Source organism: Strix aluco, chromosome 4 (genome assembly GCF_031877795.1).
Source record: "Strix aluco isolate bStrAlu1 chromosome 4, bStrAlu1.hap1, whole genome shotgun sequence".
Taxonomy (NCBI): Eukaryota; Metazoa; Chordata; class Aves; order Strigiformes; family Strigidae; genus Strix; species Strix aluco.
Genome location: NC_133934.1, coordinates 47,572,397 through 47,591,319, shown reverse-complemented (window position 1 = coordinate 47,591,319; position 18,923 = coordinate 47,572,397). Strand labels below are relative to the sequence as shown.

General features: G+C 37.7%; 1 protein-coding gene across 3 annotated transcripts in view; it reads left to right on the top strand.

Moving 5' to 3' along the window:
• Positions 1-3,390, top strand: part of GLRB (glycine receptor beta) — a 53,253-nt gene extending 49,863 nt beyond the window's left edge. For all 3 annotated transcript variants that reach the window (XM_074822955.1, XM_074822956.1, XM_074822954.1), the window contains one exon: positions 432-3,390. In XM_074822955.1, the coding sequence (XP_074679056.1) occupies positions 432-728 (297 nt within the window). In that variant the 3' untranslated portion in view covers positions 729-3,390. The remainder of the gene's footprint in view (positions 1-431) is intronic.
• The last annotated feature ends 15,533 nt before the right edge of the window (positions 3,391-18,923 follow it).

Genomic DNA, 18,923 nt, shown 5'->3' with positions numbered 1-18,923 from the left:
GCATCAAACAGTGAATTTTAGGGTTAATTCTGACTATAGCTTCCAGGCCTCAGAAAAATATAAGTATTGAATAGTATCTGTCCTGCAGTTCATCAGCACAGAACCGATTTCCAAAAATACTCTCTATAGAAATATTCTCCCCCCTTCTATCTTAAAATGAAGGAGTCTAACTATAGCACGTTGCACAGCATGAGGCATCTTGTGCATGAAAAATTACACAATTATGAATGTTTGGATTAGTTTATATGATTGACTGATCATCCTTAAGTACTTTGTAATGGAACCATTCAGCAAATTACGCTGATGTAATGTATGCTTATCAACAAGTAATTTCCTATATGTTTGTTTGCGGTGTTCTCTAGCAGCTGCATTAAGTTTGTTAATGAAATATGGTGAGTAGATCATGATTCCCCTCACTCTTTATTTCATAGGTTGGTGAGACCAGATGCAAAAAAGTTTGCACTTCGAAATCTGATCTGAGATCCAATGATTTCAGCATTGTTGGAAGCTTACCAAGGGATTTTGAATTATCGAATTATGACTGTTATGGGAAGCCCATTGAAGTCAACAATGGGCTCGGGAAATCTCAAGCCAAGAACAACAAGAAGCCTCCTCCTCCCAAGCCTGTCATTCCATCAGCAGCAAAGAGAATCGATCTTTATGCAAGAGCACTGTTCCCTTTTTGCTTCTTGTTCTTCAATGTCATATACTGGTCCATATATTTATGATAAATATTTTATTTATTTTTTCATATGTATAAAATATATCCCATTTCATTGCCCCTTCCCAGTCATGAAGGCCACTGTGTGAAATTATTTGCATTTGCAAAGCAATATGTTGCATTTCGATGCCATGTGATTGTACTGAACATATGGCATCTGAAATCTGAATGAACGCATGACACTGCAATGTCTGTGCTCTGACCAACGTTGTATATAAATGTACAGCATACATCCTGCTTTAGGAATATATATGAAGGACAATGCATACTACATTATAAAGCTGAATAACGCTCTTCAGTTATTAGTAACATACAGAGATTTAAAGTGTTTCTGACGATGAAACTGATGTGCACGTTGAGTATTATTAAAATCAGTATTCTAGTATATGTAGTATTTAACAGCTTTTCTGCTGACTTCCAGAGGAATAAAAAAAAAAAACCACCATTCTTGTGTAATTTTAGAAGGCACTGTTGAAGAAAAAGCTAAGATGTAATTCATATTATTTAGACTTTGTTAGTGAAGGCAGCATTGAATAAGCTGATCTTGTCTATGTGGAAAAATAAAGATCAGAGAATTACCAATTTTGTAAAATCACCTCATTTAGAAAAAAGTGCAACAACTGTATCCATCAAGCAGGCACACTGAAGTGTGAGAATATGCTGACAATAAAACATTGGGCCAAATTTTGATTGTTGTTTCCTTAGGCACAAACTAGATACAATATGTCAAAAACAAACAGGCCACTTTCTAGACTAAATGTATCAGGACGTTTGGAGAAACATCACAAGATGCAGTTCAGTATCAGGTTATGTTATACTTTTTTACATTCTCTCTCCTCTGACTCATCTTCTGTACTGTCTGGCCAGCCTGCAGTCACAATTTTGTTGTTGTTGCATCGGATGCATCTTACTCGATTTCTTTTGTTTGTCCCCTTGAAAGCTTTCAGTTTAAAAAAAATCAGTTGTTATCAAGATGAAATCCCATTTTTACCACGTTATACTTTTTTTTGTTTGCCTGTTGTAGCACAGATGACCAAAACTAACACCTAGCCACCAGTAGAAGTGAAGACGTGTCCAAAGGTCTAAGAGGCTGAGACTCTTAAATATATCATGAGCTTCATGCCTCTGTGTTAATTAATGGCTGCCCTCACCAACTCATTGATTTGGCTGCAGCTTTTTGGAGAATAAGGTCCTATGTGAGAAACAGTTCTGATAGGAGACTGCTCTCCATTTTCTAGAGGAAACCCTGTGACATGGAGACTACCTAAACATGATCTTGTTGGGGTGCGTAGGGCAGGACCTGCGGTCTCCTGTGGGTGCCAGGGTACATCCCTTTTTAAGGGCAAGTCATGGGGTGAACACAGCTGAAAGAAAGCTGCTGGTATATAGGTGTCCGAGTAGCATGTGTTCCCTGGAAACATGTAAGCACTGGGTTTCAGCCCTTAAGAGCATGCCATAGAGAAACCTGTCTCTGCTTGTAAAGCTGGGGCACCACAGTTAGTTAAAATATGAAAATAAGACAGTTCTCACTAACTTGGCAATTCATAAAAGGAAATACAGATTATTCGCTCCTCACAGGCTAGGAAGGAACTGAATTAAACATGTGAAACCTTCCATAGCATGGAAGCAGACACAGTCCAACTTGTGCTACATTTCTAGCTCATCCAGGATGTGTTGAGACAGTGACGCCACAAGAGAACTGTTGGATCACTTGAGTATTGCCCACCACATGAATGTTGTCCACATGTGGCAAGCCTGCACAACCAGAAGGTCAAAAGTGGGAGTATAAAAAGGTCGAATCATGCCACACTGGCTTCACTGGGCATCTGGTGGATCTGCACATGCCCAGTGTCTTTTAACCATTGCCACTTTGTGACCAACAGCCTGATTGCAATGATTCATGTTTGGGTTGAAGAGATCTGCTCTTTAGAATATGGTCACACACTTTCCACCACTTCCTGCCCACTTTCTCGTGGAGATTTCAGGGAGCCACCTTACCAGGTGGCCACAGTTTGTCCTTTGGATTTCTTTCTGATCTGAGGAAATGGAAGGGAATTCCCAGATGTTACTGAGCCATGTTGAACTGGGGGCAGAGGGAAATCATATCTTTAAGGTCTAGTTCAAAGTTTCAATATTTCTGTCTGTTGAAGGTATTTGCAGAATTGTCAGAGACCCTAAGAAGCAATAAGTCAAAGAGAGGAAGGAAAGGAGGGGTAATTTTTATATGTACAATCAGAGTGCTACACAGATGTTATTTATTCTCATACTTGTATTTTTTCTTACAGTACTGGAAGGCAAGAAAATAATTACCCTGTGTTGGAAATTATATGAATTTTGGAAGATAATTTTCTTGTTAGAACTCTTATTAAATGATTTATCTGTAATTAATGTCCACATTCTATCTGTATAATCTCAATTATAGATTTTATTGTTAAATTAATCTTTGTTCCTTCTTGCTTTCCTGCTTACTTGACAGCTTTTGTGTTTTATCATAAAACATTTAATCAATAATACACTGTAATTGCTTCCAACTCACACAAAAGGAAGCAAAAGGAATGTGTACTGTTAAGATAAAGGCTTTTTGTTCATTACAGCACAAAAACTAAGGACAGAAGCAAACTTTAATAGCAAATTTGAAAAAAAAAATTAAAATAAACCAGTATCATCTATTAAGTATTAATTTTCTTTTTACTTACACTAGATAATATTGCAATATTTGTATTACCTTGGAATATATTAACTTGTCCTACTGAGCAGTAATAATTGATTTATCTTATTTTTCTTCTTTCCACTAAAGGTCATCGAGAGTTTTGCATACCATATCACATTATGGTCCTCCAGCACCCTCTAGTTGTAAAATTCTGCCTGTTGACTGACTTCCAGAATGAGGTGCAAATATAAAACTGTATAGGCAGTATAGGATGTTTCTTGATAGTGATAATATGAAATTAAAAAATATTAATAAATTAAAAATTAATGGACATAAAATCAATGGACAGCTATAGAATCTTGTCATGCAGTAAAAATTTAAAATTGTAGAAATTAAGACATTCAGATAGTAGCAAAGGTGAGGCTCATGAAGTACACATTAGTAACTAAATTAACTGATCATGATGTCTGAACAAATGCCATGACCACGAAATCTGTTTCTGTGGGAGAGACCATCTGTGTTTCAGCTGACATTTACTTTAAGTTCTCCTGTTTATTGGTAGAGTTACAAATTTTTGTTCTACCCTTAATATAAACCTCTGTATTTTCTTGGCTTTTAAGCATTGAGGAGTAGTATCCAAACAGTTCATTCCTTTCTTTCATAGTGTTATGGCCCTGTAGATATCTTTCTATTTCAGGATTTTAGAACACATTCAAACACTGCATCAGGAATTTCCCTGGAGATAAATTAATTAACTTAACTGCATCCACAAATTTAAGCTATACAATAAGTAAGGATGTGACTTGAAAAGTGTATCAGTTGCTGTGCATTAATTCCCTGTTAGGATGTGTGAAATGTACTGTGTGGAGTAATGCACACCTTGCTTTCTTGTGCTGGTTTGACTCATGTTTGACACCCAGTTTTAGGAGCAGCTCTGTAGTAGGTTTTGGCACCTTCTCTTTTTTTTGAGTCTCACATTAATTCTAGCTGAGATGGTGTATATGAGCAGTCTGTCTTTTGAGTGAAGAAAGGAGTTTATTTCAGTAAGTGCAGTATACAGAAGATTGACCACTTGGAAACATTGCCAAGCAGGTTTCATTCTTCAAAGTCTTCAAATTAATTTGGACTTGGTAACAGGAAATGTGTGGGTAAAGGGAGAGCATCTTCAGTGCCCTATTAACCATTAAAGAGAAAGTAGTAACACTGCCTTTTGGGGTAGTTTCAATGAACATGACCACAGAGATTGATCTGGCTGTATAATCATTTTGAAGGAAATGCACTTACAAGTAATCTTTATTTGAAAATATTTCATTCTGAAGAGAGACAATAACTTACTTAAGCAGGCTGTCATAGCTGTTAAGGTAATCTATTAAGAGACATTATAATGCAGTTGAGACCATTGGTCTCTTCTTCAATTAAAGCAGCTTACATTATGGTTATTGAATGACTGAGGATATTTATAGAACAGGTAACAATAAATTATTTATTTCCAAGGGAATGCAACCTGGATATATGCAATGTCATGTGGTTTTTCAGGCTATAGAGATAACTTAGTGCTGAAATGAGTACAAATGCAGTGTGTAGCAGACAAGGGAATGATAAGACACTGTTACTTGATGCTTTGGTATACTAATTCTGGGATTAGAGAAGATAATGTGGAAAGACAAAGAAATTCAGATAGATTGAATAATAGTTTTGTTCGTGTCTACAGTTTATTTTAATTATGTCTAACAATTTAATTGCTCTGTGTAGTAATAATATAACAGTCCCCCTCTTTTTATATAAATATAAAGAATTATTTAAAAAAAAGGAAATTTAAGATCATCTGTGGTGCCAGAAAGATACAGAAACTAGTTCTTTTCATATGAAGCTGTACACTTAAATAAACAATGGAATATACAGAAAACAAAATAGTTTTAAAGACATAAAATTCTCATTGTTGTGGTTTTGTCTATACCATTGTATCAAATCAGTCACAAATGATCTGGGCTCCCTGCAGCACTCCCTTGCATTTTGACTTACTGTGGAATGTCACCCACCCATCTACCTCCCAGTACCTGTCCTCATTCCATCAGTGGTAACAGTATCAGCGTACATTTAAAAGAAAAACAGACTACATGGCTATTTTGAAATCGTTCTGAAAACCCTTCATTGCTATGAACATGTCTATACTGCAGTCACTAAAATGTCTGCAGCTAATGCAGGCTTATCCAAATTAGCTTAAACTAGCTGACTCGGGGATGGCTGGCAACGTAGCCATGGTAACGGCGAGCTCCGGCTGGGAAGCCTACCTGCTGGCGTAGGAAATGAAAAAAATATACTTTGGTGTTAACCCCCACAAAGCTTTATGCTGCCTTGGCTATTACGCTCAAACAGTTGGTTTAAAGTTAGCTCATGTGGGTGTTTTTCAGGCCGTGCCTGCAAAATGTAGATGTAGGCTCTATGACGCATTGTGTGCTAGAACTGAATTATTTCTTCCCACTGGTGATGTGAAAGATGCCACTGTAAAATATTCTCTCTATGGGTCTTGATGACATACAGGCTTTCTGCCATAATTAATTTTGTGTACTGACAAGCGTATTCACCAGTAGTGCCAAAAATGAAACTCGTTTTCCTGAACCAATGCACGTGTGAAAGAATGAGTTGGATTCGCCCACCTGAGCATGAATGAGGTTGCCTCCTGAATCTATGTCATAAGACTATCCCTTTTACACATTAAAAGAGCCATTCTGTTTAAAGTCCCTAACTCTAATAGTGGGTGTTAGATTGTGACCTTTCAAATGAATAATGAGACTAAAGAAACTAGTGAGACTAATGAGACTAAGGTTATAAAAGTCTTTTTTGGTTTCCAGGTTGTTCATGGATGCCAGCCCTGGTTTTGAGAAGCACTGATTGCTTTTCAGCATGGTGTTTCTCAACACGTCAGTGCCTATCAAGGTTCTAGAGAAGAGCATTAACTGACTCCCTCCAAACATGGAAAGTATTTGAAGGGCCTTCAAGATCGTTAGTCAACTCTTCCTTGGAGTATTGAGGTAAATCTAAAGTCCGTCTAGCACCATTAGCTATCATACAGATACAGCAGCTACATTAGGCACATGTCTTTTACTACAAGAAAATTAACAGTCTTTCCCCTTATTGCCTGAGAGTACGGTTTACAGTGAAGGAAACCAACCAGTAAGACAATGTGGGTTACGAAGAGCTTCTATCCCACCAGACAGTTCTTTAAACCACAGAATGTTCTTTGAAAGGAGGAAGTATGGGGACTATGGAGCAGTGGCCAAAAAGGCCAATGGTATCCTGGCTTGTATCAGAAATAGCGTGGCCAGCAGGGACAGGGAAGTGATCTTACCCCTGTACTCGGCACTGGTGAGGCCGCACCTCAATTGCTGTGTTCAGTTTTGGGCCCCTCACTACAAAAAGGACATTGAATTACTCGAGCGTGTCCCGAGAAGGGCAACGAAGCTGGTGAAGGGTCTGGAGCACATGTCGTACGAGGAGCGGCTGAGGGAACTGGGGTTGTTTAGTCTGGAGAAGAGGAGGCTGAGGGGAGACCTCATCGCCCTCTACAACTACCTGAAAGGAGGTTGCAGAGAGATGGGGATGAGTCTCTTTAACCAAGTAACAAGCGATAGGACAAGAGGGAATGGCCTCAAGTTGCACCAGGGAAGCTTTAGACTGGATATTAGGAAGTATTTCTTTACAGAACGGGTTGTTAGGCGTTGGAATGGGCTGCCCAGGGCAGTGGTGGAGTCCCCATCCCTGGAGGTGTTTAAGAGTCGGGTTGACACAGCACTTAGGGATACGGTGTGATTGGGAACTGTCAGTGTTAGGTTAATGGTTGGACTAGATGATCTTCAAGGTCTTTTCCAACCTTGATGATTCTGTGATTCTGTGATTCTGTGAAAGCATAATGGCTTGGATAACCATTTTCCACCTGATGAGTTCTTAAGGCTATGGCAGTGGATAGCGCAGGATTTTTCATATATATCCATGTATGTCTGTTTCTTTCTATGACTATGCAGATTGGGAGTCATTTTTCATTTGAGAAAGCAAACTCAAGAGGTTTTGGGGCCCAAGAAACACTCGCTGAGTATAGCAGGTCAAGCTGTTGTACCATTGTCCCCTGCAAAAACCTTTCAACTCAGAGGAATCCTTCTCTAGCACCATAAATTGCAAGAAAAATCCCTGCTGAAACTGTGACTGCTGCTGAGAGGAAAAGCTGTGTGTAGGCAGGCCCTGTGTTTCCACCTTCTTTTGCTGTAGCATACATCATGATAATCAATAGCACTGTTTAGCTTTTCCATTCTACAAAGCAGTCCTTTTATCAAGACTGAGTTATTTCCTCAGCAATACACTTCAGCTAGCCTACCTTTCATCTCTGTACAGTCAGAGCAAAGATCATGCATGTGACTCTGACAGAGTTTATGAAGGCAAGCCAGTGCTTATGTTCAAGAACAGATGAATGGTAATATATGAGAAGACCCAGGACTCCCTTGATTCTCAAATTTTAACACACCTATGTTATCCCCTTTCAGTTATGTCCCTATAACTCAGAATATTGTGTTATTTGCATAGCATCTTACTGCACGCTTTATATTTTTGAGTTAAGCGTATTGAATCATTAATTTCTTGTCAAAAAAAAAAAAAAGGTAGTCCGTGTGAAATTTTTTAAAATATTGATTTCCTCTACTAACCTTAAAACTTGTATTTGACCCAGAGGCTAGGGAAATACATTTCTCAGTGTTTAATAAGCCTTACATTGTCATAACAGCTTTATCAGTGTCTCAGGCAGGCTTGTTCTTTCAGATTAATTTGTTTGTTTCTTTGACTCCCAAAGGCCAGCTCATTGGAAAACATTAATTTGAAGACTGACTATTTCAAAGGCATAATACTGACAGGAACTGACTGTAAAGACTGATGTTTTTGACCAATACCACTCCGGCATCAGTTTCTGCTTTTGAGAAAGCCTATCTTGCTACCTGCTCCTGCTTCTGACAAATCCTGTTTAGCCTCAGCCTACTACAGGATGTAAAATCTTTGTAAGCTTTTTTAAATCTGTCTGATTGTGTCAGCTTCTGAGGCAGCTCTGCGTCCATTCCCCTTCTGGATGTGCTTCAGGTTCAGGCTATTACAGAAACAACCTTCTTTTTTCAAGCAAATACAAATGATACACAACATCCATTGTGAGCTATAATCTGCTTTGTGGAATTAAACTTTAGTCTTTATTTATTAATTCTTCATATTTTCTAATTGGCTGTTTCCTCAACATGAAAACTTCTTAAATAAATAAATTTCTTAAATGAATAATCAAAAGTGCATAACAGCAGGAAAGGTTTGTGTTGACCCTGCTTGTTTTCTCTGGACTTAAACCTCTTCACTTGCTGTGGTCTTAAAGCCAAGAAGGCTTTGGAGGATCTATGGCTGCTTAAGTCATTATGGCTGCTCCACAAAAGCATTGACAAAGACCCCCCTCTCCGCACAGAACCTTCCCTGTATGTCTGCATTCAATGCAAACTAGCCAAAGGAGAACACAGCTAGGTTTCCCAAACCCTGTGCCTTTGCAATAACTTGTTCATCGCATTCTCCACTTGATGAGTTTTCTTGCAACAGAGAGGCACTTTACTTAGAAAAATAACAATGATGCCATAGTAATATTCCCAGACATAGCAGTTTCATGGGAGTATTTTACACCACTGCTGTAGAATACTGAATATTATGAATTTCACCATGGGAGATTTTAAACAGAAAATGCGTATCCAAGTTGGCAGCACTTTATTATCTGTTACCCATAAGCATGGCTTTATTACTTTATATATCATATACTTCCATATTGTTCCCATTTCAGGAACTTTAAAATGGGAATTTTTCTAACTATATGAGTTATTGAAGTATGTTGTGGTTTACCCTATTTTTTTCCACAGGAATATAAGAAAGAGATAGTGTATTTTACATTACAGTGCTCTTGCAGCAAGTTTACTAGTCTCTGTGAAGAAAGTCTTGATGAAATTAAATAGGTGGAAAAAATTTCATGGAGTGTGCAAATGAAACAGCCAGGAATAAATCCATTTATGCAAGACTCACGCTGAGACTCTGATGAGCTTTGACAATTGGAATAAATTATTTTGGCTGAGAGGAGATTCCAGCCTTAAAAGACAGGACAACATTGAATCTTCCAACAGTTTTCATTTCTCAGATGAAAAGAAAACTCTAGCTTTATAGAAAAGACTGGGTAGTCTTGTCCATACTGACCTCATATCTGTGCCTGACCAGCATGATCTCCTGTAACATGATTTTTCTGCCAGTTCATTCTGCAAGAACTCAATTGATTAAATTATTTCTTCTCTGACCAAGCTGTTAGCTGACTGGCGCATGGTGCATGACTGAAGGCATGACTCTGTATTGAGCGTAAGACTGAACATCGTACGTAAGTGATGGTCAGTAGCTAAACAGTGTCCACTAACTAAAGAGAGCCAGGTGTCCCTTCCCCAGATGTCCTGTGCGAGTTTGGCAGACTATTTCCTCTTTTTTCTTACATTCCTCTGCATCTATGAAAGGTGATAACAAGTCTGCTTTCCATTGTGCTAAGGGCCTTCTGTTTAGATTGGATGTGGCTGGGACAAGAAATAATCTGTTGCTATATGTTGTACGCTGCCTTAAGGCACTACTGTAATGCAGATAAACAACAATAAAAATTATTTCAGTCATTATTAATATATACAGTATACAGTAGTGATAGCTGTATTTGTCTTCTCCTGGTCTTAACATTTCTGGAAGTAGTCTGGATCTGATTTCAAGTGCCTGATATTCCCCCTCATTTACATTGGCATTACACTGTAGTTCTTTCTGATTTATTCTCTGAGGAGGATCAAATCCACTGCATATATACATTCTTCCATTTAATATTACTCCTTTCTGATATCTATAAAAGGATTCTTAAAATAACCTCATAGTTTCTTCCTCGTATCCAAATTCTGCAGAAGAATCTGCAGAATAACAAAGGAAGAAGTTGTATCTTTTAAAATGGTACATTTATTCATTTATAATTTAACATACATATGCATAAATATCTATATTTAATATAATAACATTCTTAGGACTAAGCCTTCATGTAAACAGCTTGTCAGGATTTAATAACTTAACAGTATTTTCCCCTTCCATTATTATGATTTTGTTTGTGAAGTATTTTCAAAGTACATCCATATGACACTGTGTATTTTTTCAGTTCCCTGTAAAATAAATCATCCCCTGCCATGGCACAGAGTGAGCTATGTGGGCCATGGGATGTTAAAACATATACTGGAGTAGCTCCTTCAATTGCAAGTTCATAACAAGTGTTGTGACATATAATGTAATCAATAAGTACTCTTTTTTTAAAGAAAAACTCTAGTTGGTATTCATTATTTTACAAGATTGTTAACATTAGTAATGTTATACAGTAATTAATCAGTATATTAAGTTACTTACCAGTAAATAAATTCATAAAAGGGATACTGAAAAATATGGATATGTTTCCTGGGGTTCGTAATCTAAATCCTTGAGGTGGGAAGATCACATCAGGTGACATAGTCTCTCATTTATAGGACAATAATCCAACAGCAGTGTAGATATAATCACCTGTGGACTGGTGTATATACAGCAAGTTAAACGTGAATGCCACACATCTGTCTGACTCGCAGATTGCTCACTGCCTTCTCCAGGATGGAGTGGAAGCCCAGCACTGTTCTTGTCAGAAAGCAGGGTTTTCTTTCATGGTTGACATTCAAAAGCAAAAGAGTGCAGGAGCCCATGAAGGGTGGTATTTTCAATCCATTTAACTTCACTGCCATTTCATGGGATATTACTGTAATTGATTATTCACATGTATCACACAATCATTTGTCAATAACGTCAAATTGTCTGTTCTTCTAATGAGACACTGTATTAAGATGAGTTATAATTAATAAAATTATAAAATAATCAGATGGTGAATGAAGAAAATTCCACTCTGGAGCATAACATTTATACTACAGACATTTTTTTATGTGCAGCGCTGTAATAGCTGCGAAGAAGTCATATTGCATTCTGCTGTCTTGTTCAGCAGTAACACTCAGAGTGCTGGTGAGATTTTGTGATTTTCCCTAACTGCCTCAAATAACTGAACTCTTCTTGCTGTAATAGAAAATCTGAACTATTGTTACTATTCTGGTACGAAAACAACAGTAAGAACCAGATGATTCTGGATACACATCTGAGGCTAGAAGTTTCTGATCTCTATACATTTCCTTTGCTTTTTCTAAAGGAGGCCATGAGTGTTTTGGGTGAGCTCATTTCATTGCCTTTGACATTTATTTGCTATAGCTGACCAACCTCTAAAATTAAGGTCCTATTTTGTTAGTACTACTAAAACCACAGGGAGCCCAGCAGAATACAGGCAAATGTTGGTGTAGGTTCTCCTCCAGAAAATGCCATTCACTACTCATTTATTTCAGATAACATCAGGGAAGAGCTTTTATAGCTTTAGTCATAGAAAGTGAGTTCATTAAATCACATTAGCAGATCTGTTTGATTTAACAGAAAGGCATAAATGCTGTATTCACAGTAGCCGCAGCTGGTACTGACAGGTAGGATACAAACAGGATTTGGGAGAGAGGATGGATCCCTGTAGGAGTGTGACTGTCATTGGTCCACATATTCCTAGCTGCGGCATAAACCCTTTCTCTGTCCATAGGTTTTCTTTGTAGCTGGTTTAGACTCAGGACAGTGGTAGTTGTAAGTTCAAGGTTAGGTTCTTGTTGTGTGCTCTTAACTACTGTCTTTGAACTGCCCTTGAAACCCTGTCAGCTTGCGTTTTTCTTTTTAAGTCCTTGATGTATTCATTGTGATATGTGTGTTGACCTGTAGTGAAAGGAAAACAAATTTAAAATTGCTCAGAAGTCACCTACCTGCGCACATCATCTCTGCGTGTACGTCTTATTAGGGCAATGCAGTTAGCAAGGAATAAGGTAAATCTCAGGTTAAATGGCAATTACATAGACTAATAATGACTAGCAGTTAATCTGTATAAGATAACTTTCCATTGTAACACACATGAAGTTTCAGTAAAAACAAGCAGCATCATTTAGGTTGTCTTTAATGCCACAAGCATTACAAGCAGAAATTTTGCTACTATAAGATCAGCAATTAAACCCTATATTTAAAGCAATTATGTAATTAGAAGAATGTTATTTTCTGTGCATTTACAATGATGTACATGTATTTCTAGTCCAAAGTATATAATTAAGCGTCTCATAATAATTGTTTATTTTTTTCTTATATTTCTGTTTTGTTTTGGTTTGGTTTTTTTTCCCTACTGTAAAAGCTTGCCATTAACACCACACTATCTCAGCTAATCTCTGGGAAGATATGCCTATGCAGAGGTGAAAGTAAAAATAGCTCTTATCTGTGCTGTGAACTAGTTCTGGGACTGAACCACTGAAGTAGTTTTTCAGAACTAAAAATAAACTCCTGTTGAGCACAACTCTGAACATTTCTGTGATAACTTGAGTGAGCTGTTTCCTGACAAGATGATTTTCTCAAAATAAAAATTATTGATGCCAAAGAAGTAAACGGGGAACCCAAAAGATATTTCTGTTGCTGAAAGATCATATTGACAAGGATAAAAGACCTGATGTTTCAAATCACAACAGTCCTTTTAATCTTATATTCTATTTTTGATGGGATTTTTCAAAGAATGGTGTAAAATGCCTGCAGTGGGTAATTGAACAAAACAAAAACTTTGTATCTTTTGGATATTTTCTGACGAAGGAATTATTATCTTGTCTCATGCAATTCTATCTATTCCTCCAACTTAATTTAATTTTAATGTTGCTGAGTGCTTGAGCTCCATAGTGTAATTTCTGCAACAGCACAATATGAATTTAATTTTAATGTTGCTGAGTGCTTGAGCTGTATAGTATAATTTCTACAACAGCACAATATGTCTTTTACTTATTTGTGTCATAAAATACATTATTTTAACAATTGCTCAAGTGGTTTTATATGAGTGATATAATTTTTCTATTATTTTTTATTAAAAATGTAACAGGGAACTTTAGACTGATCGGTGTTTCATCTCTTACTATAGTTTAAATTTCCCTTTATTTTCCTAGTGACAGAAGAATCCCTGACAAAATTATAAAACTATAAAGTGATCTAAATAAAATGCACTGTAATAACAAAACCATTTTTTAAACTAAATTCATGACATGAACATCTCTGTTTTTAAAAGGATTTTTTTTTACTTTCTATAATTAAAAAAAAAAAGCACCTTTATGAAATTTGCTTATAAGTGAATCTATGACCTAATTCTCAGTTACTTGCAGACGTACAAAAACTTATTACACAGCCAGTTCAGTGTAAAGTGGTTATGACTGTGACCAGTGGTGTTGGCATAAATGGAAACTGATGCCCATGTACCTTCTGATATTTCTGTAAGATACAAAAGGGAAACACTCCTATGGAAGAAGAAAAATGGAGGTTTCATTTACTTCCTTAGTGACTGCAGTGAATTTTACTTTTCTGCTTTACTGTGGAGGGAGCAGAAAAGCAGCCTGTTACCATCATATATCTCACTACATTGACAGCTAGCCAAATTGCCTGTGCTCTACTGAGCAGCCTGGAATTGGGCATCCCAGCCCCAAGGGACGAGCACCCTTTCCCCCTCTCCTGAGTCGGCTCCTGACCAGTTTCATCTCCAGGCCAAAAGCAGGGTTAACGCTAGCGTTGTCATTGCAGCTCTCCTGCTTGTTCAAAATGCTCTTAGCCTCGAAGCCATGTGCAAATGATGTGAACAAAATCACACAGATGTTGCTTCAGACAAGAAGTTAAGTAGGAAAGACTCACTCCTGCACTGTGGAATATTATGAGAAACTGTCTTAACTGGATTAAGGAGTTTAGCATAAAAGTTAGGGATTCCTTAGTTGTGCTGTGGTGGAAAGCATCTTTGCAGAGCTTGTGTGAACGCTATCCTGAATCCTGTGTGAGGTCATAAAATAAATTACAGTATTGACTAGCAGCGAAATACCGCTGTCAGAACTTCCATTCTCTGTAGGAGTTCAGTGTTCATGAACTAATTTTACCTTGTCAGGATATGAAAAGAAGTCTCTGATGCTCTTTGACCTTGTCAAAATATCAGATCCGCAACAGGGTCAAATTCAAAAAAGATCAGCTGATTTCTCCAGGTTTCTAAGGTACATGGACTAGTCATTTATTTTATGGATAGTTTTTATGAATGAAATATTAAACCAAGAATGTGCCTTCTCCATGCAGAGAGTTCCCACAGGCTAGTATTTGTCCGGCATCCTTGTTCAAAATACTGCCTCAGCACACTCACTACAATGACAGAAACAACTTTCTACAATATTCATAAAGTTAAGTGCAACCATAAGGAATGTTTGAGCGAGCATATATAAAGGTGTGGTGGTGCAATTCTCACCCCCCCTCGCCCCTCCTTGTTGGGCTGCTTGGTACGAGGTGTGATGCCACCCACCTTCCCTGAGCTATACACCAATCTGTGGAGATAAGGACTGATAACGTTAAGGTGTCCCTTTAACGAGCGTGGCTTCTGCCCTCCGGATTGCTCGGAAACGGTTATAACAGCCCATCATCTCCTAAGGGCCTGGCACACCTGTGCCTGGGATGTGGTCAAATGGGAACAATAACAGAGTTGCACATTCATCAAGTTCTTGTGCAGCTGCTGGAAGACACCAGAACACTTCGTTGTTTGAGCTGGGCGTGAGCAAAAGGTATCTGACAAAAGTCAATTATCTTGGACCCTATAAATTGCGACCACAAGGGAGACCCTTTGAGCTCTCCTGGATGGCAGCGGGCCTGTGACCAGCATCTCCCCTGAGTTGGGACGCCTCTCAGGTACCAAAACCCTTAAGGTGTTATCTGCTGTTATTGCTGATGGAAGGCCAGGGTGAAGTCAACCCGCTCGAGTCTCAATTATCGTCCGTTGAGGATGATGCGTGGAAATAGACTCTACAACTCGGAGAGAGTTATAAAGCAGGTATGTTTATTCTGGCGCCGAGGTGCAGGGGGATTTCTCCACAAAGCTTGCACACCAACAGCACATTTTACCAGAAACTTATAGAGTGTGGATATACATATTCATTGGATTACATAAGACAAATATACGTATGCATAAGTAAGGCTGGGTTAGTTCAAAAGGCTGATGTCAGCAGTTTATGTTATCTTTGCGCCTGCGCGTTGCCTCCTGGTGGGCGTCTTCGGGGGTCTTTTGGAGGAAGGCTCGCAGTCCTCCTCACCTTGTACTTTTTCTGGGAGCATGCGCAGATTCTCTTAGCCAATTTCTTGAACAACAAGAGTGGTTCCAGCCTGTTTACTCCCTCTATCTTATCTAAAAGCACTAGCATACTAGTTTCTACTGTCCATATATGGCTATCTATACTCTACAAAGACTCAACTTGTTAGAACACATTGCTTTCCAAGGACATGTCTTTTATTTTTGCCGAACATAGTAGTTCTTGGTAAGTTTCCACAGAAAACTGCTTTGTTTTGATGAACAGGGTAGTCCTTGGTAAGTTTCCACAGAACAAGCAGGGCAAGCAGGATTATTAAGCAATATTCAGAAATCATTATAGGTTGCTATAAGTAAATAAATTGCAAAGCAGGTGATCATTTCCCTGTATCAAGGAATGCCAAGGCATTGTGAGTATTTACTCTAAACTCAAGAGGAGGGAAGCTTTACTTTGAGCTAGCTTCTCTTTCACCCACTCCTTCTTTACTTACTGGTGTGTGTGGGTACATACTTCATTCTACTGGATCTGAATACTTTTGTCTCTGTATGTGTTTGTACTTCTTGTGTTTGTGTATGTGCATGTACATATGTATAAGTTAAGATACCATAAAGTAAGTTAGTGTGAATCTTGTCATCTTAGAATCTGTAGATAAGTCGCTATTTTTATAACATTTTCTGAATTATTTTGTAATGATCAAGTGCTGTTAGTTATTAATAAATCTAAATTTCCTGTTAAATCATTACCATGTTAATACTTTCATCTGTGACAAAAGGTTTTATTATCACTGGCAAACATTAGTCTTGAGTTTCAATCTGTCTTTAATTTGTAGATCCAGGGCTGCTCCTCAGTCTGATCACTTGGGATTCTGAAGATGAGAGATCACCGCATGCAACTGTGATTACTGAGGGAGAAAACACCTAGTTTTCGGGAAATTGCTTCTGTTGTACATTAAAAAGGCCCAAGTCACAAGTGAGTAGAAATTAGAGAATGAGTAGCAACAAAAGTGTACCTCAGATATGTCAATAGAGAGCAGACTATAACATTCTTGTCAGCTTGTATTTGCCTTTTAACATTTTAGCATGTTGTTTATGAATGCCAGGAACTGAGGTGGAGAGGCGATTTGACAAGTACCAGCGATTTGACAAGTACCATACCTCAGCAGAGTACAGTTCACCAGTATATGAAATCCAATGTCTTCATCATCTCCAAAGGGCTTTTTGTTATGAATAACGAGTAATACATTTCTCACAGGTGACAGAAAAGATGCAAGGTTAAAGAGGAATTCTAGTGATTAAGAACTGACCTGAAAAATGGGTGTAGGGTTCATATTTCAAACATAGACGTCAGCATGGAAAAAGGAATAACAACATGATGAGAATAAAAAACAATGCTGGAGTCAAGGCTGGCATTGCTTGTGAAACAGATGGGAAAGGTGGCAGATGAAAAGAGAGAGGATCAAGGCTGCCTGTTACAGTCTAAAGCAAAAAACCAACACATTTGAATTAGCTGTGCTCTGCAGGGGGAATGAGGACGGTAAAATCAAAATAACAGGACAGAAAAATGTTTCTGATGGCAATGCTTTGGAAAACCAGATGGAAATCAGGCAAGGAAGGAGAAAGGTAGCAGGTAGGCAGGAAAAAATTTAGACTGGGGTAAGAAATGTAATCCTTGGGACTGAGACAAAGCAATGGAAGTTTTTTATACTGTTGGAAGAAAAGGAAAGGTGCTGCCAGACAAGAATCACGGGTTTAGCATGTATAGTCTAATCTGAAAATGTTCCTTTTATCTTTTTCTGGAGCCTTAACAATGTAATTTGCTATAATCTCAGTAGAAAAATAATTGAAGTAATCTCTAGCGGATTTTCCATGCCCACAGATAGATCAGCATATACCTCAGTGATTTCATCAGCAAAATAAGTATAACATTACTTGAAAATAGCAAGAATGCAAGTAGCTCAGATAAATATAGTAAATCCCAATTCACTATAAATTTCTCACAATGGTTAGCTAAGCTAGTGACAAACTACACTGTCACAGCTACTATACAGCAAAAGGAATTTAAAGTTGTACGATTATCACTAATTATTTTACATTAGTTATACCACAGTGTAGTGATGTTTCTTTATTCACCATCGGAATCACATAATAGAAGGTAGCATAAGCTGTTCCTTAGTGCATACCATCTCCGGGCATATATACTGTTAATGGGAACAGTATGTGTTTGCTAATCAGAAGAGGAAGCAGAATGAACATGGGAGATCAGGATGTACTTTTTATTTTTAAAAAGGCTCTTGAGATCGAGAATGAACATATGGGACTAAACAATTTAAGAAAGATTTGGAACTTGAAGCTTTCATTTGCATTTCCTCTTTATTTACATTTACTGGTATTTGCAAAAGTGTGACAGATTTCAAAAATCCAAAGACAACAATCTTCTTTGAAATGAAGAATTTCTTGACTGGCCATAGAATCAAAGGATTTGCACATTGATACAACATTTTTGCATTCTTCAAACCCTGAATATTTTAAGGTTTTTTTAATTAAAAAAATAATGAAAATTATTCTGAATATAAAAAACAAGTATTGATGGTTTATAAGGCCAGAAAGGACAACTATAACCATTTAGACTGAGCTCTTGCCAAGGGCCTTCTCAGAATTTAACTTTTTAAGCAAGGATTTTTAGAAAATAATATGATTTTAACTGAGCATTTTCCAGGGCTGAGGAATTCACTACAACCCTCAGAATGTGATTGCCATGGTCAATGATACATGACTAGAACAGCAAAGCAAAAGTTAAAGTTTATTTCTAACCTGAATATGATTAAGATCAACATTCAAATACTGGGATTTTTAATGCATCCATCTTCTCAAATGCTTTATATTATCAAAGTTACTTTCCTGAAGCATGTACCCTATGTCATGAAGTCATCCCTGAACTACCTTTTTGGTAAGTATATGGAGTGATCGCTAAATGCTTCTGATCGCAAGGCAAAAATTTCCAGTTCTCCAGTAATTTCCAAGTTTCTTTCCATGTCTCCTGTGCACCTGATGAAACATATGAACATTTAGTTGAATTGCAGCCAGTGTGTCAACCAGGACTGTGCCAGGATGAATCGCTGAGGAAATGTATTCCTGATAAACTCATTTTATTTCTGATTAACACATCTATTAGCCCTTTTTAGCTTCTTCACCAGCTTCTACCGTATGTTCAGAATATTGTCCATTAGAACCTATTAAATCAAATATAGCCATGATCGAATCCTGTTTTTTTT